At 36.1% G+C, this 26,862-nt stretch overlaps 1 protein-coding gene across 1 annotated transcript in view; it reads right to left on the bottom strand.

Annotated features, from left to right (window-relative positions):
- Nucleotides 1-25,944, bottom strand: part of pdgfd (platelet derived growth factor d) — a 58,533-nt gene extending 32,589 nt beyond the window's left edge. Inside the window, exon 1 of the mRNA XM_087796452.1 lies at nt 25,484-25,944. Within this exon, the coding sequence (XP_087652578.1) occupies nt 25,484-25,595 (112 nt within the window). The 5' untranslated portion in view covers nt 25,596-25,944. The remainder of the gene's footprint in view (nt 1-25,483) is intronic.
- Nucleotides 25,945-26,862: the final 918 nt, after the last annotated feature.

The following is a 26,862-nucleotide window of genomic DNA, read 5'->3' as shown; positions in this document are numbered from 1 at the left end:
TTTTTTTTTTCCCCCCACAAGACAGCAGCTACAACAAGGTGACTGCAGAAGTCATCTTCTTCAGAAGCCATTATATCCAGTCAGAAGAGATTCCCGCTGGACCACAAAATAAACACAGTGTTCCGTCTCAGCAGAGAAGAGCTCTCTGGAGATGATGGGAATTCTACTCGAGTCCCCGTTGCATCTTTCTCGTCTGTTTATATGCCTTCTTTGGTAATAATAATAAAAAAAAACATCCACTTGGCAGTACCTGGAGGTGTAACAAAATTAGTTAACTCTATTGGAGTGATTAACACAACTTTATTCTAGCACCACATGACTTCGTTTTCCTTCCAGAGGAGGCTCATTTAAATCCATAATTGGGATTCCTTATCCTGATATGTGAGGTAAGAAAAACAAAGCAGTGGGACGGAGCAGGCTTTTGCCGAGAGCTAATTTCACAAACAGTCTAAAAATGTTTTGCATGTAAAACATGTTGTTGGATGAACAACAAGAATACTTTTGTTTTCTACTTTACAGACCATTAGATTCTGCAGGAGTCAAAAATGAATCCGTGAAAACAAACCTCATTAAAAATGATCCAGGTGGCGCTCAGGATTTAGTGAGCCAAAGACGATAAACCAACACTGTTAAATCTTTGCCTGTTCAAATATGCCGTGTCAGCAATATTCACAACGTCAATAAAGATTAATAGAAAGTTAGTTTTATGTTAAAAGGTATAACAATATAATTGAGCGATTACAATACATAGAGACAGGAATATATTGCGATTCAAATCAAACAAACATTGAACAAACATCTGAAACATTGTATTTCTTTACTCTACGACTGACCTGATTAATGAAAAAAAGAAAATCGTAATTTTTTTGGACAATTTTTTAGGAAAGATACATTTTATAAATTATTATTTCACTTCATCCATAGTCATTATATTGCCTTAAAATGGCAAATAAAAGATATCACTTCCTCCACCATTGCATATATATTTATAGAAGCCAGGGAGAACATTATCTTTGACCAAGAGATGACACAAGGGATAAAACAATCACATTTGTTTTAGGGCATTTGGATCACACTGACCCTGAAATAACACAAGGGTTAATATCTTCTGTCCTGTTTGTGGGGACACTTAGTCCCTAAAAGGAATATAAAACAAGTTGCACTTTTTTGTGGTTTGGAAGGAAAAATGATTACACACTTTAATGTGTCCAGTTGTACAGTTTTTATTAATTTGTACATCGTACAAAGACATTTGGAATAAATACATACAACTTTTCTTTTTATGGTTACTTTTCAGTCACATATATCGTGATATATCATTAATTAAATTTCGTGCAATATATCAATATCTGAAATGTCTTGTTAAGCAATATTATCATTGTCGTGGGTCAAATATGGTCACCGTCAATCAATATTGACACTGCTTTAATGTTGACATTAAAACTTCAGATTAAAAAAATACATGTACACATGGAAGATTTCAGCATAACAGCATAGAGCACTTGGTTGTTTTTTCTGCGACAAGACAGTCTCATATAGAGTTTGTGCTTCACTCATTTTCACTAGAAGTGATCGTCTTGAGGTGTCACAGTCTAATGATACTTCAGAGAAAAAAATAAATATATATATATATATATATATATATATATATATATATTTTAAATAAAACAACTGTTTAAACACTTATAATCAAAACAACAGAAATGAGATAAGTGGAACAGTATCATTAACATTGTTTGCACACACAAACAAAGGAGTTGGCCTTCAATTCAGTTCAGCTCAGTCCATTGTTATTGCAAGAGTACAACGAGATTAAAAATTGTCAAACAGTTGGTGAGGAATTAAAATAGATCAAAAATACAAATGTTGCTACAACGATTATTATTCGACTGCACAAAACGGTGATAAAAACTACATTAATAAATAAATAGATAAGAAAACAGTCTACACAACCCCAATACTGCAGTAAAAAAATCACCCTTTAATCTATCCTATTATATTGTATTGAACATCTTATGACATTTTTATTCGTTCAGGCTTTTCCTTGATTTTCTGGAACTCCTGTTGTGTTATCATATATATATATATATATATATATATATATATATATATATATATATATTGTTTGATTGTTTAAGCGCTTTGTGACCCTGGTCTGGAAAAGCGCTATATAAATAAAAATAAAAAAACTGTTGTGTGGATGACCTTTCCAAGGGATCTGCATCATTTTTTTTTAGATTTTTTCGAGTAATAGTATTTATAATACACAAGTCATTTTTATAATCCAGTGGTTGCTGTGGTTGATATGTTCTATATGTTGACGGTTTGATTCTAAATGAGTTAAGATTTCATGAATCAACAGTTTTGGTGAAAATGTACTGTCAATTTTTTTATTCAAATGCACCTTTTATTATTCAGTATTGTTCACAGTCTCCTACTTTTAATTGTATCTTGACCTATGGCAGAATGTCTGGGATGCTCAGAATGCATGAGCGAGCTTCACGTCCAAGGTTACAAACCGCGAAGGTGAAGCGACAATAAGCGCCTGCTATTAAAGCGTCGACCTCCTGCTAACACCTCTTCAGTGACTGAATGATCAAGATATCACACACAAGAGCAGCTCACGTGCTGCAGTGAGCTGTGACTGACTGCAGGTTCGGTTGATTCATCTGTGTTTAGCAACAGCGTGTAAAGCACGGCCCATTAGCGCTGCACCGTGAACACAAAAGAAGTTCTGTGTTTATAATCTTGGTTTATACACACACATCTGCTCGCCGTGTCTGCTGATGTGCGTTTACATGATCGTCTGTGTGTGTACTTGATGTCTGATAATGACCATGGCTGCTGTTTTCTCACCTGTGAAGTTCTTTCCTGCTTCAGCAGACGTACAGTGAGCTGCTGGTGTGCGTCTGTGCACGCGAGTGTGTCTATACCTGTGTGAGCGTGAGCGGATATATATCTGATCTCATGAGGCTTCCATGATCAGTACACACACACACACACACACACGCATACACACACACGCACGCACACATGCTTATACACATAGGGACTCACGCAAAGAAACACACAATCACAAACAGAAGAGACAGACATGCACGCACACAAACACACAAAAACACACAAACATGTCTCACACACACATCCGCAAACACTGTGACACATAGACGCATAGTATACATACACACATACGGATACACTCAGAAACACATACACACAGACGAGACAGACACACACACTAGTCGGGCACACACACACACATTCATCCACAGACAAACACACACACAAACAAACAGACACACAGAGCATACAGTTAGAAACAGATAAGACATATAGACACACGTTCATGCACACACACACACAATGCACAGGCAAATAAACGCGTACAACACATTCACAGACAAACACAAAGACACACACACAGAACACAGCCTTTAAACACACTCATAAATACACAAACAAGCAAATACACTAACACACACATTTACACACGCAGAGGAGACAGACATGCACACGTGCGGGTGTACACACACAGACACACAATTTGACAGACAAACACACATACACAGACATGCATTCACAGAAATACACACATTCACACAGACATACACACAAAACCAGCACTGACAGGAGCATCTACACACAAAGCAACACGTGAAAATGCGCAGACAAGCACACACACACTAAGACAAACACACACACCCCGAGGGTAAACCCTGCATGCCGACGGGTGTCAGCTTTGGTCAGCGTCGTCTCGCTCCTTTTTCTCACTTGTCGTCTCCTGTTCCCTCCATCCTTCACGTCTTCTTCACCTCTGGCTGTTTCACGTTCTCACCAGGACGGACTCTGTGAGATCTTTGTCCTCCTCTCTCGTCCTAATGACGCTCCACATCACTGATGTAACAGGAAAACTCTGATATCACGTACAACATTTGTGTGACCCTTTGACCCTGACCTTTGCCCTTTGACTGTATATGAAGAGGACAGGAGTGACAATATTGAGCTAATAAATAGTTTTATTATTATTTGTTTTTACTTTTACTACACTTTTTTTTGTCTAATGTTTTAAAAATAAATGATAAAAGAAAAGTAGTAAGTTAATAAGTAAATACATTTTAAAATATGTAAATGTATGTATAAAAAAATAATTTTGTTCATGAAATTTGTACTTTTGAGAACTTTAGCTTGTTTTTAAACGTCATTGCATGAGGCAACTTGGTATATCTTCATACTTAACATTTGATTATTGTTATAATTATGTATATTATTATTTTTTACCCGCTATATATTTATTCATTGTTGTCTTGACGGTCCCTAACAACAGCTGCAGAAACACCATTGGCCCCTTTAGAAATTTTTTGAACTCCTCTGGCTCAGTCTGTGTTGTTACTCACATCATCCAATCGACTAACCATCCCTCACAGAATCTGACGTTGAGCAAAAAAAAATCCTTTCTTCACGCCATGATGATGTCAAAGGACATTTTCCAAAAAGTAAAAGTGTGAAACTTTAGGGTTGAACGAGGCTTTTGTGTAGGTAGTGCCTCAGTTACATGTTTCTAAATTGAACATGAGATGTAGAGCAAGTTGACAAATGGGTCATTTCCAGTAACAAGCTAATGGCTGAGAAAGAGAAGACATGTTTGAAGGAATGCAGAGTGGGCGGGCCGGTGCATTAGTGCGACCTCACCAACATGCCGCCGAACATACATGGCAGCTGAGGTTCCATGAATTATAGAGTTTGAAGACTCCATATAAGACATTATGAGGTGGGACGTCCCTCTGGATGGTGATGCATTTACTCACTGGTCATATGGTCAAGCATGCAAGCGCCATGTCAACTTCATTTTATATCTTAATGCATATTTAAATAGACTTTATCTTTACTTACTGTTCAAAGAGTGACTGTTGTGACTCATACAAAGACCTCAATAAGGATGTATTAATCTAAAATGCACCAAATATTTGTTAGTTTTGGGCCTGATTTTAATTTTATTTTTTTCATAATTTTTCCCTTGCAGTGATAAGGGACTTTTCTTTAGTGTTGTCAAAGGATTGAAACATTGGCTGTATTTAAAACTCAAGTCTTGCTTCAACCTTACGTTTGATCGGCAGGGATGAATATTGCCATGTTCCCTTGATTCCATCACTAGAAAATAAACATCAAACGTCCACTGGTTTATCAAGGATTGTGAGTGAACACAAGCTAAACACAAGTATTCAACCATTTACCAGACAAATCAAAGTCAATGGCCAACACAACACAATATATTTAATAAAAATGCAACCTCTCCAAGTAGGAAATTAAAACCTAGATAACATTGAAAAAAAGCAATTTGGATTGTAATCAATGAATTTCATAATTTTACACTTTATTTGGATTCATTGAATCTTGAATTTTTTTTTAAATGTGTATTATTTGGCATTTTTAAATACAAGACTGAATGTCATACAGATTATTTTAGTTGTTTATGTATTGCTCTGGTACAATCATATCATTTTCAAATTCATTCAAACATTATTAAACTTTTATCAAACAAGTTTAAGTTGATCAAACAAGACATTTCCAGGATTGAAAAGGATTTGAGGAAATTCGTATTATTTTTGCCTCTTATTCACATTTTTCTATTTCACTGAACAAAATTAATCTTAATATTTGAAAAATGTTTTTGTCTTGTGGTTTTGTATGGGATCATGTTTGATCAATGTATGTCATGATTATTTTTCGAGTTATTTGCTTGTATGTGTTTCGTGTATTCTAGTATAGTTTTATCTATATGTTATTACTAAGGTGACGCTTCAGCTAGTTTTGTCTCCCTTTTCTACAATCTATGAAAGTATATAACCCTTTATGTATATTTCCAAATATTTAATCTCCAACGAAAGAGATTGTGGATGTAGTGGCCCCTGATGTGAAACATTCCATCCCAGAATATACACACAGCAAACAACTTTTATAACCTCAACTCCAAAGACTTTCCAGGCTGATCAACAAACACTGCAGTGGATTCATAGCGGACTGTCGCCACCATTTAGCATAAACACGCTAAGAAGAACAAGCTCTTAACTTTCACTCTTAACCTTCCCTACAACTAAGTGAACCTCTAAAGATGTTTTGTTGCAGATACACATTTGAAAGTTCCTTTTTTTCAGCGTCAAGTGGAAACATTGCATCTCAGCTAAAATATTAATGCAGCATTTAAGCAGGTCCTCGTCTTCAAGAGCGAGCCCTAACAGTTCTTTCCGTCCTCTGAATTGTTCAAGTAGCTATCAGGTGTTTACGCCTCACCACCAAGGACAAAAAAAAGCTACTGTATTTTAGCTGAGTCTTGATGTGACGTGCATGTTTATCTGCAGCGTTAACCAACGTGTCATTCTCCCTGACCGGCCCTTCCACTTAGCTTGCTCTCATCCTGAGCTGTGATGTGCTGCAGGTTAACACCTTAGCTTAGCTCTGAATAATGCAGTGTCGACAACCCGCTGAGTCAGCAGTGAGGACAGGTCAGTGGAAAACACGGTAGCAGGCACTGTGACAAACAATTGCCGGCAGAGGTACAAAAACAAATGCTTGCTTTTATTCCAATAATGTCACCATTGAAAGCAACATTTGCTTTGAACTATCAAACCATGTTATACACACAATAGTTGTGATTACTGTTAACATAATAGATGCACAAATGGATGGACGGATTGATGGATAGACGGATTAGTTGATGAATGGATAGATGGATAGCTGCAGGGGGCTAACTATAGGGAGACTAAGGGAAGTTCTGTCTCCCTGGAGGAAAACACAAGCCCCCCTGGAGACATGATTTGTGAAATTTCGGGGGGCCAAGGTGCTGACATGAATGGTCCATGGTTTCAGTGTGACAGTCACAGAATTTGACCCATTCTCACACCCTATTTTTTTTTCCACGCTTATGTTTGTTTTGTTCTCTAATGGGAAAAATCTGCTTTCCTGACTCTCTAACATGTTTCGAATGTTAAAGTCTTCCTCTCCAAGAAGGAGTAAGTTCCTCATCATGATGATGTTTTTAAGTTATTACTTTATAAAGATCTCCCCCGTCTGAAATATCAGCGAACAAGAGGTTACGAGAGCAAAGTCTGTTATGACTTAATAATAATGTAATGAGTCACCTGGTCATGTTATAAGTAGCAATGGGTTGATGAAGCTTCATGAAGCAGTGTCATGTTTAGAGGTGTTTAGAACAGTTGTTCAAAACAAAGAAAAATAGTGTCGAAACCGCCATCTAGTGGATTCTGAAAATACTGATTCTGCTTTCACTGATTTCTTCATTAAAGCAAAAAAAACAACCCACACTTTACTTATGATACCAAATCAAAAAGAATGTCATAATTTTTTTCAACGTTGTAATTTAACTTCTATCATATCCTTGCATTGTCACTTTAGTGGTACGTTAAACATTTTATTGTTTATTTCTAGTCCTTAGCAGGAATTAGCATAATCAGCTTCATTCAGCTTGTAATACAATGCTTAAGGAAACGTTTATTAATTCAAATAAAATATTGTTGTGTATTAAGCATGATCTGTTTAATGCATACAGTAAAGTAAAGGTCAGGGGCCAAGTTATACCCCCCGGTTGGACTTTGGACATGCCTATGCTACTTGTTTTTTTGTTTTTTTTTTATTTATAGTTTCCAGAAACCCCAAAAGATAGTTTTTCAAATGGAATGCTGTTACTGGCTTGTCAAAATAAAATACTTTAATCAATACACAGGTACATCTAAAAAAAATAGAATAGATTGCTGTGTTGACTGGTGCACTTCAGAAAACCAACCAACACCAGCAGATGACATGGCTCCCCAAATCATCACTATTGTGTAAACTTCACACTGGACTTCAAGCAACATGGATTCTGTGCCTCTCCACTCTTCATCCAGACCCTGGGACCTTGGTGATGTTTTGGGGAGCCATGTCATCTTCTGGTGTTGGTCCACTGTTTTTTCTGAAAAGCACATTCAACACAACCATCTACCAGGAAATTTTAGAGCACTTCATGCTTCCTTCTGCTGAAGCTTTATAGAGATGCCGATTTCATTTTCCACACCCACACTGACAAAAATACCAAAAGCTGGTTCGATGACCAGGTGTTATTGTGCTTGATTGACCAGCAAACTCACCTGATCTGAACCTGATTCTTAAGAGGAAGAGGTGAGATTAGACCCAACAATGACCTGGAGGCTGCTATCAGAGCAACCCGGGCTTCATTTACACCAGAGCAGTGCAACACACTGATCGCTTCCATGCCACGCCGCATAGATGCAGTTGTTCATGCAAAGGAGGCCCAACCAAGTATTGAGTGCATGGAAATGAACATACTTTTCAGACGTCTGACATTTCTGTTCAAAATATCCTTTTTTTTCATTGGTCTTATGTAATATTCAAATTTATTGAGACACTGAATTTTGGGTTTTCATTATCTATAAGCCAAAATTAAAGAAAATTCAAGAAATAAATGATGAAATGAATCTATATTATGTATGGGTTTCACATTCTCACTTTTTAATGATATGCACATTTTTTAAGAATGTACCTGTACATTGTTCATACCAAGATTTCTGAATAAATTAGTACTTGATCATATTATAACACGATGAAAAGGTTTGAGAACCGCCTCTGTAGAACAATCATGTCATATCTCCTGATCAGGTTTTGGTGAGTCTCCCATCTCTAATAGCTGCAGTAATGAAGGAATGTTTCGTGGAAACATGGAGAGATGGTTCCGGCTGAACGAGCATGATGAGGAAGACTAATTCAGAGCTAAATGAGGACAAGAGCAAGACTAGCAAACAGACAGGGAAAGTGATGAAAAAGGAAAGGCTAATGAATTGAGCAGGTTCAGACAGAGATGTGGATAATTGAAGTGAAAGTGAGAAGGGGAAGGAGTCGAAGGTGCAACATGGTCGTGTGGACAGATTGTGAGGAGAGGAAGGCGTTGGGGGGGCAGACTTCAGGGAGGTAGAGGAGGAAAGATGAGAAGAGCCTCTTTCTTTGTGGCTTTCTGCAGCGTGATGGAGTTTATTTACCTCTCGTGCTGTGTGGCGTCTGGGCTCTTCCTTTATGCTAGCACTTTCTTTCACTTTTTCATCACTATAACGATGCTGCACACGCTCGGTGTGTCGTATAAGAATATATACCTTAACCTGGTCTCATGACAACATGGCGGTTTGCTTGTGGCGTGATTTCTTTCTTTTGTATCGGCGTGTGTTTGATTGTGTGCGTTTAATTGGGCTTGTATTTGTCTTCTACCTTTGGACCGGCTGATGATGTGTGTGTGCGTGTAAAGAGTGTGTGTTTGTCAAGCTTGTTAGAGAAGCAGTCGGCTCCTGCTGACAGCTTCCGCAGCCTGAGCAGCAGGGCTGACGAGGACAATCAATTAGCTCTGCACCATGCACACAAGCGGACGCACACACCTCATCACAGGTAGAAATGCGGGGAAATGTTTGAACGGATCATCAGAAAGATCTGTTAATCTTCATTAGTTTCAGACCAAACTTCATCTTAACCGTCATGTTAATCATTTCTGAATGTAATCATTACTTGCGTTACGTATACAAAAGTAGAAATAACATAGCAGTTTTTTCTTCTTCTGTGGTGTAAACAGCACAACAAACGATGTTGCTGTGTGTCTCACTTAAAAGGCATGTCTGCATGTTGCGTGATCAATGCAAACATGTGTACAGCGGTAAATGACGTTCATGGATACGCCTTCTTTTCACATCTAGTCAGGAGAGATTGACAGTTCCGTGTCTCCCGCCTCCCCTACAGATGCCATTTGATTTCTCCACTCAGAGGTTTTCTCTCACCCTAGGGTTTGATCGACATTTAGAGAGCAAAAGAAAAGAGACTGTACTTGGCCTTTGCAGACTACATTGGTTAAACAATTTGCTTGATATCAAAGTTTTCCCTTCAGACATCCTGTTCGGCAAATTCCTTTCATTTTCATTTTCTGCCGCTTTTTTCCTTATGGGGCCTTCACAGCGTCTTCGATGTGAGGCAGGGGACACCCTGGAAAGGATGCCAGTCTGTCGCAAGGCACACAAAGACAGACAACCATTCAGACACACACCTACGAACAATTTCCCCAAGTTCCCAATGAACCTCTGTATGTTTTTGAACTGGAGTTCCCGGAGTAAACATTTAGAAAACAACATACTTTTGTTTGCGTGTAAGTGTGTAAGTGTGTATGCTCTGCAGGTTATCATCGGTGGAAATAAAGGATCTCTGAGGTTTGTAGAAAATGAATCTAATGTAGGTCACAGTAAAACAAATCATAGCATCTCATCAGTTTCATAAGGGTTGTTTTGTATTGAAAAAAACATTAAGATTACACTTTTATCTTTTAAAAAGTTTTTTTTACAGAATTTATTAATTTATATGTATTAAAACAATACTGTTTATGTGTGTGTGTGTCTGTATTCCCTTGTTTATAGGTTACGTTCTAGAAAGCCCAGTAATAAGAGAAAATCCATTAAGTAGCAGCACTATATTTATTTTGTTACAAACTTTATGAAACCTGTATAAGTACAATAAACATTTAAATAACATTGTTTTACTTGCCTGTGATAACACTGTTTCGTAAGGCACTGTTGGGTTGTGTTCCGAAAAAAAACAAAACACAGCAAAGTGAGAGTAAAGCATCTCGTACGGTCAGCTGTTATTTAAGAGTATAGTGTCCTGCAAAACATTTACAATGTTCTAAGACACTCTGAACCCCACAAAAAAGTGCATAAAATCATCAAGCACATTCTAGCGCTGGAACAATGTAATGATAAAAGAATACATCAGTTGAGATCAGATCAATCACTATACGTATTCTCTGATAGAGATGGGAATGGGGTCATAACTGTAAGAGACTTTCAAAACCAGAAAGTTTTGAAAGAAACCGACACGTCTAACCACCAGCTCACTTTGAGAAATCTGTATCTAACTCAGAAATTAGTAGATATTTTCGTTTCACAGTTTAAACACATGCTGTGGCACCAGAGCCCCAAAATAACAAACCACACCCTTTTTTTTCCGGAGGTATCAAATGTGAAGTCGTCGTGATGCTGTTTTACACACACCCTTTTTTGTAGTATTCAACTTCACAATATCTATTTTGTAGTTTCAGGGTCATGTTACTTTTATTTAAAAAAAAAAAACATTTAACTCCCTCACGTATTTCTCGAACTCAAATTTGCTTCTCAAACAAAGCAAACATGGTATTTGTTTTGCTAATTAAGCCGATATTGCGTATAAAGGGCAACTAATGTTTGGATTTAAGTGTCTCTTAAATTGATTTTGGACTCTATTGTATTCATCTTTATGTGTCTGTTTGTACAAAACTATCCTTACATTGAAATATTTACATTAGAAAATCTGCTTAAGCCCCGCCCACTGAACACAGCTAATTTTTCTCGAGCTAAAATCTTGTTTACCATAACCACACCCACTTTGCTGTGATTGAATCCTGAAAGTATCCACCTCCAAGAAAGAAAGTCATTATCATGTCACAATGGACTCCGCTTTCATATTCTCTTGTTCGTTATATATATAAATATCGAATATTTCAGGCAGGGGAGAACTTTATAATGTAATAACTTCAAAAAACTGGTCATAAATCAGGGATTTAATGCATCTTGTAGGAGAGAAATTCAATATTTAAATTGTGAGTGAGTCAGGAGTTGGGTTTTAACATTAGTTGACCTTTAACCTCATATTCTGAGTGTGTCTGAGGCTTCTGTGTTTGAGTGGGTTTCCGAGATCTTCAGCTTTCAGTCAAATCTCACATGGAGCTGCTTGAGGCGTGGTGACGCTGAGCAGATGTTGATGCTTTGACAAACATGCTGCTCTCAGTCTGTCGGCTTCAGCTGTGTGTGTGTGTTTATATGTATGTGTGTGTGTGTGTGTGTGTGCACCGGGATGCCAGTGTGTTGGTGCGGTCAGTGCACGGGGTTAAGCAGCGGTCTGACTGTCAATGTGAGCCTGACCTTCTACCCACCGCTGGGATCACTTATCAGGCTGTAGGCTTCGCCGCAGCACTGACCAGGGTCCCCCTGACATTTCCCCCTTTTTTTCCTTTTTATTATTCCGCTTCCTTTTTCCTCCAATTAACATTTCCTCGCTCTGATATTCCTCAAACGTTGTCTTCCATCCTCCTCTTCACACATTTGTAGCCACAACTTTTCGGACTCGCTGAGAGTCGATGATAAATTGAAAACAGGAGGAGGGAACTAATGAAGACAAGAGAAGACCGATGAAGAAATGCTGAGCTACCCAAATGGAGAACGGTGGCGAGTGAGGGGAAACGTAGGAAGAAGCACTGTCAGGCAGCGAGGAAGATAAAAGTGTTTGACAGCGGAGGAAAAGGGAATCTTTTTCATTTGTGTCATAGCACCATTGTCAGAGTAACAAAGACGTAGCTCTCGCAGAGCACTGGAGGATTTGTCAAACTCACAGTTCTCAGACACACATATATACAAAGCACACAACATAAGCACACAGTGTTTATCTCCTTCCTTCAGCAGGACGGGATCTCCCGGGGTGACAGCGGCTCCAGTTCTCATTTTTTTTTTGTTATGTCACTTTTGACATTTGTCATGTTCTCACCATAGTTGAGCCCTGCAGGGAGACACCCATGGGTTTCATAAACTTTTTCCCTGCAAAGATCTTTTTATTGTCGGTTTGAATGTGATGTTTTGCGTTCGCTTCTTTAGCTGAACAGCGGGTTGCACTTCAATCTGGCTGTGTAACACCAGCGCCCTCTTCTACTGCCGGAATCAAAGATGATGGACAAGTTGGCTGTTAAATATAACTTAAGGTTGTATTGGGGATTCACGACAGATGACAAAATAACTTCTCCTCATTCTAAATGTTCTCTATATTCTCAGGATGAGATCCTGCATCAAACTGTGTTGGTAAAAAGAGAGTTAAGCCAAAAGCCAAAGAGCACAGTATTGATCTACGTCCCTAGCATTTACATATGGTCCCACATGTAGCGGGGATTGATTAATACTCAATTAAGGAATAGGCAGAAAAAAGCAACACTAACTTCTTAGATAATCTCTAATCTAAGTGGAAGTGGAAGCCAATAACATTTTATAAAAATACTCTGTCACTTGAAGAATACTTAAAGCTATTCTAACATTATTAGCTGCTCTGGTAGAAGACAGAAAAAATAATCAATCCAGCAGACTTGTTTTCAACAATTCTTCATATAAGCAAATATACACTATCCATTGTTTGATCAAACAAAATCACAAACAAACAATTAAGTCTTATTGGTTGTTCGTGCAGTACTTCCTCCACTACTGCAGGTGGCCTATGGTTCACAATGAACAGCTTACATTCAAACATGTGATGATCAGTGGTTTAATATAAAGAAATTATATATTACCTAATCTCATATATATTTATTAAACTAAACCAACTTTTAACATATCGTTTACATTTTAGTTTTTTATTTTAACATGGTGAAATGATAATGAGTCAATTAAAGAACTTTATTGTCAAAGTTGCAAGTAAGTTAGCAAAAATATATGTATATATATATATATATATATATATATATATATATATAGTATTCATAAGCATGTTATTAAGTAAGTAAGTCATTTATATTTATAGAACGCTTTTCTGGACCAGGGTCACAAAGTGCTTAAACAAGTTGTTTTTTTTCACTTTCACATTTTCTGGGTATTTTTAGGAGTAATGTTGCACTTCAATCCCAACTAACAGTGTAATATATTGATCAAATAAAAAGCACAACGGTGGAACAATGAGAGGGATTTTAAAATGACCAAAAGTTTAGTTGAAAATCTGAATGAGTCCCCGTCAAAGTGTCTTTTGTTTTGACATGCCAGGCCAAGCTTGGCAGAGACGGGCAAACGAGGAAGTAACAACAGTCATTTTGAGACTCTGGAAGCCTGGTTGGAGGCACGGCTTGTTAAACGCTGTTATGAGCAGGAGTGACAGCAGACGCTCAGGTGCAGCAGCAGGTCTGACAGCTGAACACTGAGATGGAATATTTACAACTTGAATGCTGCTCTCTTCTCTGTGTTGCGACCGGTGGAGCTTGTCAACAGACCAGGGTGGAAATGATTGTCAACTTTAATGACCTGACATCTCTCGTTCCATGACAAGGAGATGCTGGGAAGATAATCACCGAGAAAAGGCGGGTTTAAGAGCAGCAGCATCCCCTCAGGTGGAGCAGACTTGCATCATGTACAGTCAGATCACTGTGAGACAAGACTGATGATAAAAAAGAATAAAAAATCTGCTCTTACATCACATATTTATGATTCTTTTTTAAAGTGAATCGTGACACAAGTAGGTTAATAAGTCACATTATTTAAGCCTATCCCTGGGTTAACACTGACATGTGGTTATATATTTTATGTCAATAATTTCATTTTATTATTATCCGTCTTCTGTCCGGATCTTGAATATTGTTTAATTAAATTTAGTGCATTTTATTTTCATTCATTATTTATTTATATACCATTTTATGGTAGTGTCTCTTTTTTTATTTAAATGTATAGTATTTTTTTTTAATTCATCTATTTTAATTCTATTTGTAACATTTAATTTTTATATTCTTTAATTGTGTTTACTACGGTGGCAATACAAGATTCTGATATTTGTCGTTGAACTTTTGTATTTATTCTGTTTGTAAAAGTACATTTACAACTTTATTGACACTACACGGTCACTGATAGCAATGCTAGTTAAGTTCAAGCTGATTGGAAGGCCCTCCTCACAAGAAAATTAACCAATGGGCCGCTCTGCCTATTAAGTCGGAGCGCTAAAAGATTTCATTGGATCGGCTAGATGAGAAGTTATCAAGGAGGTGTTGTTCTATTACCAACTTTTATCACTAATCCCATGTCTGAACGATCCAATCAACTTAGATAAAATAGAAACCAATCCTATTTTAGGAGCCATGTTTAACCTCAAAGAAGTATAACGGAAGACAGCGGGTCATCTCTTGGGAAATAAACAGTCTTCCTCTCCATCAGTAATGCTCCATTTATGTACATATCGATACAGGTTGACAATCAAGAGCTACAACAGTTATCTTGCAGACAAAGTGGATCTTTAAATCACAGGATTTAACCTTATCACGCACACTCCTGACGGACACAGTGTCCTATTGACGCAGCATTTCTACAATGATCAACAACATCTATAACAGGCAGGTGACTCGTGTGTGTGTGTGTGTGTGTGTGTGTGTGTGTGTGTGTGTGTGTTTTCTGAGTTTTCCGATTCACACCAAGGGAGCGTCATTCTGCCACAAAGGTGTGAGGGTAGTGTAGGCATGAGTGAACATCAATTAATAACAGAAGTAGAGAGAAAGAAATGTGTGGCAAAAAAAAAAGCCAGAAATACCCTGACAGTGAATGTTTAAAAGGTCATTCGTTATTTTGAGGATAATTTAAAAGATAAACAAAGTAAAGTTCAGAGAAGATAATGCTATATTCACTACCATCTAAAACATCTTATTACATTCAGGATTTTATCAATTAAGTAGTTGTCTTCGGCACTTAACGTGTGTGTATGCATATACAGTATATACATGCCTATCCAACATATACTGTATACACAATAGTACTAATAGTTTTTTGGACAAGAAAATATAGAGGTGCTATAATGTGTGACAACCTGTCAAGCTAAAATATTAGAGTTAAAGGATTAGACTGTCACAGCTTTGACACATTTCTTGAGAAGAATCTAAATGACAAATGGAAGCACATTAATCAATCGGTCTAGATTATACAGCGACGTCCGCACATATAAAGGAAGAAAAAACGGAATAGAGTGAAGTGCATTGAGCTGATTGAATCTGCATTCTGACATTTTGACTTACCAATAACTTTAGACCTGTCCCCAAGAGATTGACCCTTCTTAAGGTGACTTTTAAGAGGCAAGTTGTTTTTTTTTTTTTACCAGAAACCAACAACCTCCTTGGTGGGTGTAGCACGAGCAAGAGTTGTTGTCATTACAAAAGTTCTTCTGAATCTGGTCTGAACTGCACTATAAGAGGATTCAGATACAATTCACGATCACGCAGGAGAGGACACAGGCAGTGAAGAGTGATAATGATGTGACTTCTTAGTCATGATCATTTTCAAAACCAACTTAATGTATTGTTGCAATTTTCTATTTCTTTCTATTTTCTATCTAATAAGGCTATGTTTAATTTCAAAACGAGCGCACCGCATTTCTCTAAATTGTTTATTGCATCTTAGTTAAATTCATCACTTTTATTGATAATATTCAGAATTCTGCAAATAGATCGTACCCGTCTAATGTATCCAAAATATATTTTTATAAAAATATTCCACAATTTTGGCAGTTTTTTTTACGGAAACACACATCCTACTATTTCCACTGTGGATAAACAACACAAAGTATCAATACATCAATCTGCTGCTGTAATTATTGGCAGAGTAATGTAGACAGCGTCTGGGAGTTTCATGGATCTGGAGATTTTGGATTTCAGCATTAGAGCTTTGAGTGAAACAGAGTGATTCCTGTGGGTGAAGCTCAGCAAACGTTAATCCTCCGTACTCTCACACGTATGATCCTCTCTTGTTATGCATTCGACTTTCTGACTTTTCCGGGGCTGCTGTGTGCCTCATTGTGTTCATAAAGTCTTTCCCTCATTCTTTGGCCCTTCATCTCTCAGTCCTTTGTTCTTCCACTGACTGCTTATGTGGCATACTCAGCTACATCCTTCTGTCTGTTACTGTGCCACCAACCCAAGCCTTCGTTTCTCTTTCACACCTTTGGTCTGTCTCCTCACATAATCGTCACAATTTCCTTATTTTTCATCACCCTTTGCTCTACCTGTGTGTCAGCTGTTTTTTGCAACGCTGACAACACAATATTTCCAAAGACTGCTTCTAACTTTGCTCATCTCTTTCACTTTTACTCCGCTTCTGATCTCCAGTCCGTCTCATTAATTCCTTTTTTTCTTCTACCATCCAGTGAGGAATGTTTCCAGTCATCCATGGCTCACTTTCATTTCGCACTCTGGATTTATTTCTGAGGCATCATGGGCATTCTTGTCTTTCATCTGCAGGTCTTACCACTCGCTTTTCACAGATACATTTTCTCTCACTGATGGCTCTATTTAATTTATACGTCTTATCTCATATTCCACCTTTGATTTTTCCCCCAACCAAACTTCTACCCTTACCTCAAGCTGAACGTCGTCACGTGATCTTTTATTCACGTTGCTGTGAGGAGAAATGATTAAAGATCTTCAACCATTTGTTACAAAAGCTTTATATTTATTACTTCGTAATATAAAACACATTTTGGAATATAAAAAAAATGGAATAGAAGGCCAATGTCAATGAAAGGGTCTATTTTCATACACAAGTCACATCTGATAAGGTACATTAGATGCGTCGTGCGATCATACTACACAGTCATCCAGTGCAGCTTCGTACCTTACAAAAGTCGTACTAAAACATTGTAGCAGAGTGCGGTGTACCACGTAAAATTGTGTCAAAGTCAGTGAGTACAACCAGAATGAATACATAAGGGGGATGCATTGTACATTTTTGAGAAAATTAAAGGATTTTTGCCAACATATATTCAGAATAATACTAATAGTTTTTGGACAAAAAAAATAATTGTGTGAGGTGCTATTACGCTTTGACAAACTGTCAAGCTAAAATATCAGAGCAAAGGATGAAACCGTCACAGTTTTGACACATTTCTTGAGAAAAATTGAAATGACAAATGGTAGGACATTATTCAATCAGATTCTAGATTATATAACGACATCTGAAAATATGAAATCAAAAAAACGGGAATAGACTGAAGTGCATTGAGCTGACTTTGCCTCTAATGGATCTGGATTCTGCCATTTTGAATTACCAACAACTTTAGACCTGCCCCCAAGAGATTGACCCTTCTTAAGGTGATTTTTAAGAGGCAAGTTGTTGTTTTTTCCAGAAACCAACGACCTTGGTGCGTGTAGAACGAGCAAGAGTTGTTGTCATTACAAAAAATCTTCTGAATCTGGTCTGAACTGCACTATAAGAGATTTAAGATAAGATTTCAGAAAACACTGGAGAGGGCACAGGCAGTGAAGAGTGATGATGATGTCACTTCTTAGTCATGATTATTTTCAAAACCAACTAAATATATTGTTGCAATTTTCTTTAATGTTATCTTCATCTTAAAAATAAGGCTTTGTTTAATTTCAAAACCAGCTCACCACACTTCCCCAAATTGTTTATTGCTTCTTAGTTAAATTCATCACTTTTATTATTAATATTCACAATTTTGCAAATAGATCATACCCGTCTAATGTAGCCAAAATATATTTTTGTGAAGATATTCTACAATTGTATCAAATAAGATCAATGTATGATAATGTGCCAGAGCATAAAATAGCTAAAATATTCTATTTTGAATACCAACCAAATGACTAAGCTAGGTAGGTAGGTCGGTAGGTAGATACAGATAGATATATTTAGATATTTACCTACTTAGCGATAGATATAGATAGACATAGATAGATACAGATAGATATATTTAGATATTTACCTACTTAGCGATAGATATAGATCGACATAGACAGATACAGATAGATATATTTAGATATTTACCTACTTAGCGATAGATATAGATAGATACAGATAGATATATTTAGATATTTACCTACTTAGCGATAGATATAGATAGACATAGGTAGATACAGATAGATATATTTAGATATTTACCTACTTAGCGATAGATACAGATAGATATAGACATAGATAGATATAGACATAGATACTGATAGATAGATATAGATAGATTCAGATAGATAAAGATTGATACAGATAGATTCAGATAGATATAGATTGATACGGATAGATACAGTTAGATACAGATAGATATAGTTAGATACAGATCGATATAGATCGATATAGATTGATACAGATAGATTCAGATAGATATAGATTGATACAGATTGATACAGATGGATATAGATAGATACAGATGGATATAGATAGATACAGATAGATATAGATAGATACAGATGGATATAGATAGATACAGATGGATATAGATAGATACAGATGGATATAGATAGATACAGATAGATATAGATAAATACAGATGGATATAGATAGATAAAGATAGATACAGATAGATACAGTTAGATACAGATAGATATAGATAGATACAGATCTATATAGATCGATATAGATAGATACAGATAGATATAGATAGATATAGATAGATACAGATGGATATAGATAGATACAGATAGATATAGATAGATACAGATGGATATAGATAGATACAGATGGATATAGATAGATACAGATCGATATAGATAGATACAGATCGATATAGATAGATATAGATGGATACAGATGGATACAGATAGATATAGATAGATATAGATCGATATAGATAGATACAGATATAGATAGATAGATAGATAGATAGATAGATAGATAGATAGATAGATAGATAGATAGATAGATAGATAGATAGATAGATAGATAGATAGATAGATAGATAGATAGATAGATAGATTAAACTTTATTGATCCCTCTTGAGGTCTCCTTTGGGAAATAGTTTTCCAGCCAGCACACAGCAATACAGAAATGCTGATCTCTGCTCACTGACGACAGTGTTCAGAGGATATAGATAGATAGATAGATAGATAGATAGATAGATAGATAGATAGATAGATAGATAGATAGATAGATAGATAGATAGATAGATAGATGGATAGATAGATAGATAGATAGATGGATAGATAGATAGATAGATAGATAGATAGATAGATAGATAGATAGATAGATAGATAGATAGATAGATAGATAGATAGATAGATAGATAGATAGATAGATAGATAGATAGATAGATAGATAGATAGATAGATAGATAGATAGATAGATAGATAGATAGATAGATAGATAGATAGATAGATAGATAGATAGATAGATAGATAGATAGATAGATAGATAGATAGATAGATAGATATATTGATGGTGGATAGATGGATAGATATAGATAGACACAGTTAGATATAGATAGATGGCGGATAGATGGATAGATATAGATAGACACAGTTATATATAGATAGATACAGTTAGATAGATATATAAAGATAGATGTACTGTATATAGACACAGTTAGCTATAGATAAAAACAGTTGGCTATAGATAGATACAGTTGGCTATAGATAGATACAGTTGGCTATAGATAGGCACAGTTAGATATAGATGGATAGATATATAGATATAGATAGGCACAGTTAGATATAAATGGATAGATGTATATAGATAGGCACAGTTAGATATAGATAGATACAGATAGATATAGATAGATAGATACAGATAGATATAGATGGATAGATATATACAGATAGATATAGATAGGCACAGTTACATATAGATAGATACAGATAGATATAGATGGATATATATAGACAGATAGATATAGATAGGCACAGTTAGATATAAATAGATACAGACAGATACAGATAGATAGATACAGATAGATATAGATAGATAAAGATAGATGGATAGATACAGATAGATATAGGTAGATATAGATAGATATAGATAGATAAAGATAGATACAGATAGATATAGATAGATAGATAGATAGATAGATAGATAGATAGATAGATAGATAGATAGATAGATAGATAGATAGATAGATAGATAGATAGATAGATAGATAGATAGATAGATAGATAGATAGATAGATAGATAGATAAAGTTGTATATAGGTAGATATAGATAGATATAGATGGATACAGATGGATACAGATGGATACAGATAGATAGAGATAGATACAGATAGATATAGATATATACAGATAACTATAGATATATAAAGATAGATATATACAGATAACTATAGATATATACAGATAGATATAGATAAATACAGTTAAATAGAGATAGATACAGATGGCTTATAAAAATCCATTGGTAACAGTCCTTTGGGAAATTAAGGGTTTATTGGGTGGAAATTGCAGATTAGAGATAAGATGAGAGATTTATTACATGTTTGATGATTTCATGTTTAACTACACCTTATCATCATCATCCTTATCTCAGCAGTCAAATCCATGCAAGCCCCTCCCTCTTGGCCCAGTATTTATCAGACGCTCTTAGAACCATGATTATGACCGTCCGTCTCCAAAACACCAGACCGCTATCATCCCCAACGTCCTTCCACTTCTTTTTATAAGACTTTGTCAGTTCGGCTTCCCAACGCTCCTATTATCTCCACTTTGAAGCAGGAAAGTGATGGTGCAGGTTTTTTAAATTGTCATATCTCTGTCCCCACACCTTTTCCTTTTCCTCCCCTTCTGTCTCCTTCAACTCTCCTAATCCTTCCTCTCAACTTTTACTGCCCATACCTCCCAAAATATGCTCCCTATCAGTCAAAGCCTGAAGACTCCCTCTTCTGTCAGGACTTCCAAACTGTCGCCACCCTTCTGTGCAAGGGAGGAAGGAGTCCGTCTGGCAAAACATCAGGGGTGGAGTCACGCTGGCACAGAGTTGAGTGTGTACGTCTGCAGCGGGATTCCCTGGAAAGGGAGATCCTGTAATTGTTTTTGGTTGGTGTGTGCGTCACCATGGGTGGGTGTCTGGGTTCAATGTCGGCTCTCCTGTGAGTGACTCATGGATTCCAATAACCTCACTTCCAATTCCTGCATATTTTATGCTTTCTACATCAAAACAATTTTGGGGCTTTTTTCAAGCTTGAAGGAGATATCCAAGCTCAGAATGTTTAAATAAGCAACATTGTCATAACTATGAAAGACTCTTGAGTTAAAAAAAAATAAAAGAAATGACTACTCAAGTTTTCGAAAAATAATTAATTGCATTTATGAATCCAGTTTTTGAGTTTTACTCACCGTAATATATCTTCCCCTTTTGTCTTGATTCTACATGTGTTTTGTCAAACAATTCTTTTGTCAACACACATCGTCTAGTGCAACTTACACACAATTTAGTCCGATTTTTTAATGTTGAAGTCAAAAGTCAAAATTATAATGTATGTTCTGTATTAATGGTTATTATTATGATTATTGTTATTTTATTTTATATTTACTTAAAAAAACATTTTTTTATGTTTACGTGGACGATAATCACCACAATAGGAAATTGTTTGTTTATAGTGATACATATGATGCTTCTGTGATCTATACATATCACAGTTGTGTGTTTTCATGTATGTATGCTAGTACATTTATTCTAAATTTGAAATCTCCTTTTAAGCATTTGTTTAGACGTTGCAACATTTTAATTTCGAGAATTTCCAGCTATAGTTTTGAATATTTGTTAAATCCCAAATCACAAACATGATGCTGGTGGAGGGTTTGTAACTTTGTGACCACTGTGTGTTTCTGCCTCTTTTTTAAACAATACTCTTCTAATATGTCCACCCAAAGCCTAGACATCATCTTGATAATGCATTGACAAGTTTTAAGTTTGTGTCTTAAAGTCACATGTGAATATTCTGTGAAATACGGTGTAGAGTGCCCAGTTTGGTTTTCCACACTATATTTGCTCAGAGAGCTGACGGGGTAAATGTTTTTTGATTAAAAAGAGCAAAAACAGATGGGAGATGATAATGACTGAGAGTAGAAAAGAGGAGATGGAATGATACACAGTATGGTGCAGACTGATAAGATGTGACTGTGAGGAAGGAGAGAAGACAAACACACACCTATTGGAGAAGACGAGGAGGCGGATGAAGCATGGAATTGAAGTAAATGTTTGTTGTTTATTGTTGCTAGAGGACATTTTTATTCGTATATCCTAGCAACAAACACCACATATATCGGCCTCTTATGCATCATGGGCACACTTCTGATGGGATTGAGTTGATAAAATGCGTGATATAGCCTTCTCTCTAATGTGCTGTTTTTTATTCTGTTCACTGCGACGGATCAATTGAAATCAATAACTTCTCATGAACAATGGAAGGACTCACACGGTTTGATGATCTGATATTAATGACATCGATTCTCTTCTCTTGCATGAGCTGGTTGTTGTAGGAATCACAAGGTTTATTTCCATCCGTTCATCCATTAATTCATCCAACGTGCACATACTCATCTACCCATCCATCAATTAATTAATCCATCCATCCATCCATCCACCCCTCCATCCAAAAAAACATATACCCATTCAATATGTAATACATCCATCCATCCATCCATCCACTTATCCCCAAATTAAGCCATTCATCATTCCATCTAAATACACATTTACCCACTCATTCATTAATTCATCCATATGTGCACAAACTCATCCAGCCATCTATCAATTAATCCATTCATCCCTCCCTCCCACCCTCTCTCCCTCCCTCCCTCCCTCTCTTCCATCCATCCACCCATCCACCCATCCACAGATTCATACATGCTTTAAGCACTTCTTTTTAGGAATGAAATGTTTTTGTTTTTTTATTGAGTTTTTAATTATTGCAACCAGATACAACACAATCATATAATACTTCATAATTCTCTGAGTTTAAAGCAAGATATTCTAGGATAAAAACCCTAAATTCTATATTTTATTTTACCATTATATTTTGAGTCAATGGATCAACATATGAAATAAATATTGGATATAGATCAAGAATAGACAAACATTTTGTCTAACTGGTGACCAATACATCGCTCTTAGACAGCAACTCATGCGGAGCAACATGTGATTTTTATCTCAGACTATACTCAGAAATCAACCGCAAAACAAACAAATCAAATGCTAATAATGTCAACAAAATTCGACTCTTATTCTAAAGAACAACAAATTAACTTGAAAAATACATTTATGTTTATATTGAAAACTAAACAGATTTCACAAGTAAAAATCATAAAAAGTGAAAATACAAAGGCTTTACCAGTCTGTTTCCCACTCATATAGACGTGTTAGACAGTTTGCGTCTCAGTACAACAGGAAAACTGAACAGATTTTGTGGTGTGGAATTCTGAATATTAACGGTGCTTGACAAGGGTGTCGGGAGAATTAAAATGAAGGGCTGCTCAACTTCCTCAACATGACGGTGTCAAACCATCTCATTGTCGTGACCCTGGCAGCTGAATAATTCAACATATACACTCGACATTAAGATTCTATTAAACCTCCACCACAGCAGCTTTAAACTACTACTACATCTCATTATTACCTTGTATTTGGCCGACAAGATATTTTCCTACAAATAAACCGAAGCACTACGTGGTGCTATTTTCGTCCTACTGGATTGTATCTTTGAGGCTCATCGTGTGTGAAGTGCCTTTAGGACAAATGCATAAATGAAGTCAACTGATGAAGAATTGATGTTGGCATTTTTGTTGACACTTGATAAGTAACAATAACTAATACTGCATTTTTTATGCATGTTACAGGAAGATTTGTTGAACAAATACAAGCTGGCAGCTCATCACGATACATGATTTTCGGAGAAAATATCAAAATGATTAATTATTGAGCAGTTTGTCATCATGAATGATTGTTTTACTCATCAAGTTCAGCCCCTGGGTTTAGAGAAACAGAGTTGACAAAGACAAAATGTTCTTAAAGTCAAAAAAGTAAAGAAAAATGTGTTTTTTATTTGACGCTAGTCCAAACATTACTCAATGACCTCATAAGAGGACATACATTTTGCTTTCGCCATCATCTTTATCATTTGTGTTTTAAATTAAATGGTAATGGTAAATTAAAGGGCACATCACTCCCACATTTGAAAATACTGTACAAACAGCCGGAATGTCAGCAAAAGAGTTCTAAAGTAGCAGCTATGGTGGCGGGCAAGTATAAAACAAATTCAAAATCTTTTATATAAGAAAACTAAAATAAACTAAAAACTGTAAACTTTGTATAACTTATGAGATTTGTCATTTTTTTTAATGTTTTTTTTCTGAACCAATTCAATTTTGAAAATTATTTAAAGTAAAATTTAAAAAAATTGAAATTGTAAAAATAAAGCTTTTTAAATGTCACAAAAGATAATAATCACATAAATCAAGTGTAAACAACACAAAGTCTTGTCTGCTAACAATGTGTCTAGTGGGAAGTTGTCAATGTTGCACTGTCAAAGATATAGGTGCTTTTATTTTGAAGTTCCGCATGAGATAACTCTTGGCATGTTGTCACATTCTTTGCACATTTGGCACATGCTCAATTTCACTTGATCAAGAATGGAGCTCCATACTTAAAGTGTCATATTCAGCTTTAATATATTTATAATAATGTAGTTTTAAAATGATTTAAACATGTTTTTATTTATGCACGGCTGGCTGCACTGCTGTGTGATATATTATGTTTTCAACTGAACTTTTGGATTATTCCTTTAAATGTAATGTAACTATCAGTATAAAAAGATGTTTTAAGAAGTTTAAAATGATAGATCAAATACGATTTGTTGTGAACTAAAGAGTTGTTGACCTTTTTTGCTTGTATGTAGGTTAGTATGTGTGTTATTCATGACTTACCGTCTCTCCTGATGTTTCCTCTCAGAACTTTAGCGTTCGAAACTTGACTTGTCACGCAGGTAATCCCAAAAACACAAACGATCCACAGCAGTGGAACAACTGTTCCTCTCATGGTGATCTAAAACCCAACTTCACTTTTAAACATTAAAAAGTAAAAAAAAAAGTTTTGCCTCGTGAGTTTCTCCCAAAAAAAAAAAACTCCTCAGAAAACTGCGTGTCTTTACAAAGATCCTTCTGTCCCACTTGTTGAAGCGAGTGTGTTCAGCTGCGCCTCATATAACTCCGCTCACGGTCACTCGGGAGTCGAGAGGCGCCGACTTCTTATCGTCCAAAAATCGAATGAATTCTGTTGTTCACCCGCCGAGAAATAACCCGCATACCCGTGATAGTGATGGACGCGTCAGCGCCGTGTGCCGTGCGTGTGCGCGCGCGAGTTTTTAGTGTTCTCCTAGTTGTCACAACGACACGCACTCCTGCAGCTTCCACCTCATCAAAGAGATATATATTTGTTTATGTTTTGACTATTTTTAACTTGATCTTTACAAAGATCAATGTCTTGGCTTAGGGTCATCTGGTGCCAGCCACCTCCCACTTTTACCAGTAGAATTTTGAGAAGTTTGATCAGATAAATACATAAATAAATCTTTTATTTAACATATAGTTGTATTAAATATCTATTTATGTCATCAAGGAAATATCTAAAGCAACAATTGGCCTTTCAAAAATTTTAGGGACTGTACTATAAAAGCAAGGGCGGTCAATTACATTTTTCTCAGGGGCCACATTATATACTGTAACTGTTGTGAGGGGGCCTCAACACCAACAATTAAAGAGTCGAAGTATGATGGAAAAATAACGTAAATTAAAATTAACTATGCAAATAAAAAAAATTTATGAACATTTCATAAAAGTATACATTTAAAGGCAGAATTTAAAAAAAAATCACAATATATATATATAAACAAAAGCGTTGAGATCATTTATTTAGAGTCACTACTATAATAAATGCATTATAAACTTGTTAGCTGTTTAAAACATACATGTTTCTACATGTTCTACTCTGACATCTCTAACCCCTTTGTCTGTTAACAGGATATGATGCAGATTATTCATAATTCATGTTTTGGATCACATCACTAAATCAGTCATATTTGCCCATTTTTATCAACCCTTGTGTTATCTCAGGGTCAAGGTGACCCGAAGGCCTGAAAACAAATGTGTTTGGGATATCCCTTTGTGCTGTCTGTGGGTCAAGGTGAATGACCTGCCTGGCTTCCAGAAATACATATTCAGGGATGGAGGTTCTTCACTTTTAACCAGAGACTGCACAAGGGATAAGGTATTAAATTGGGTAAAATATTAATTAAAAAAGAGTGTAA

The sequence above is a fragment of the Callionymus lyra genome, chromosome 7 (genome assembly GCF_982586985.1).
Source record: "Callionymus lyra chromosome 7, fCalLyr1.hap1.1, whole genome shotgun sequence".
Lineage (NCBI taxonomy): Eukaryota > Metazoa > Chordata > Actinopteri > Syngnathiformes > Callionymidae > Callionymus > Callionymus lyra.
This window is presented reverse-complemented; position numbering and strand designations above follow the sequence as displayed.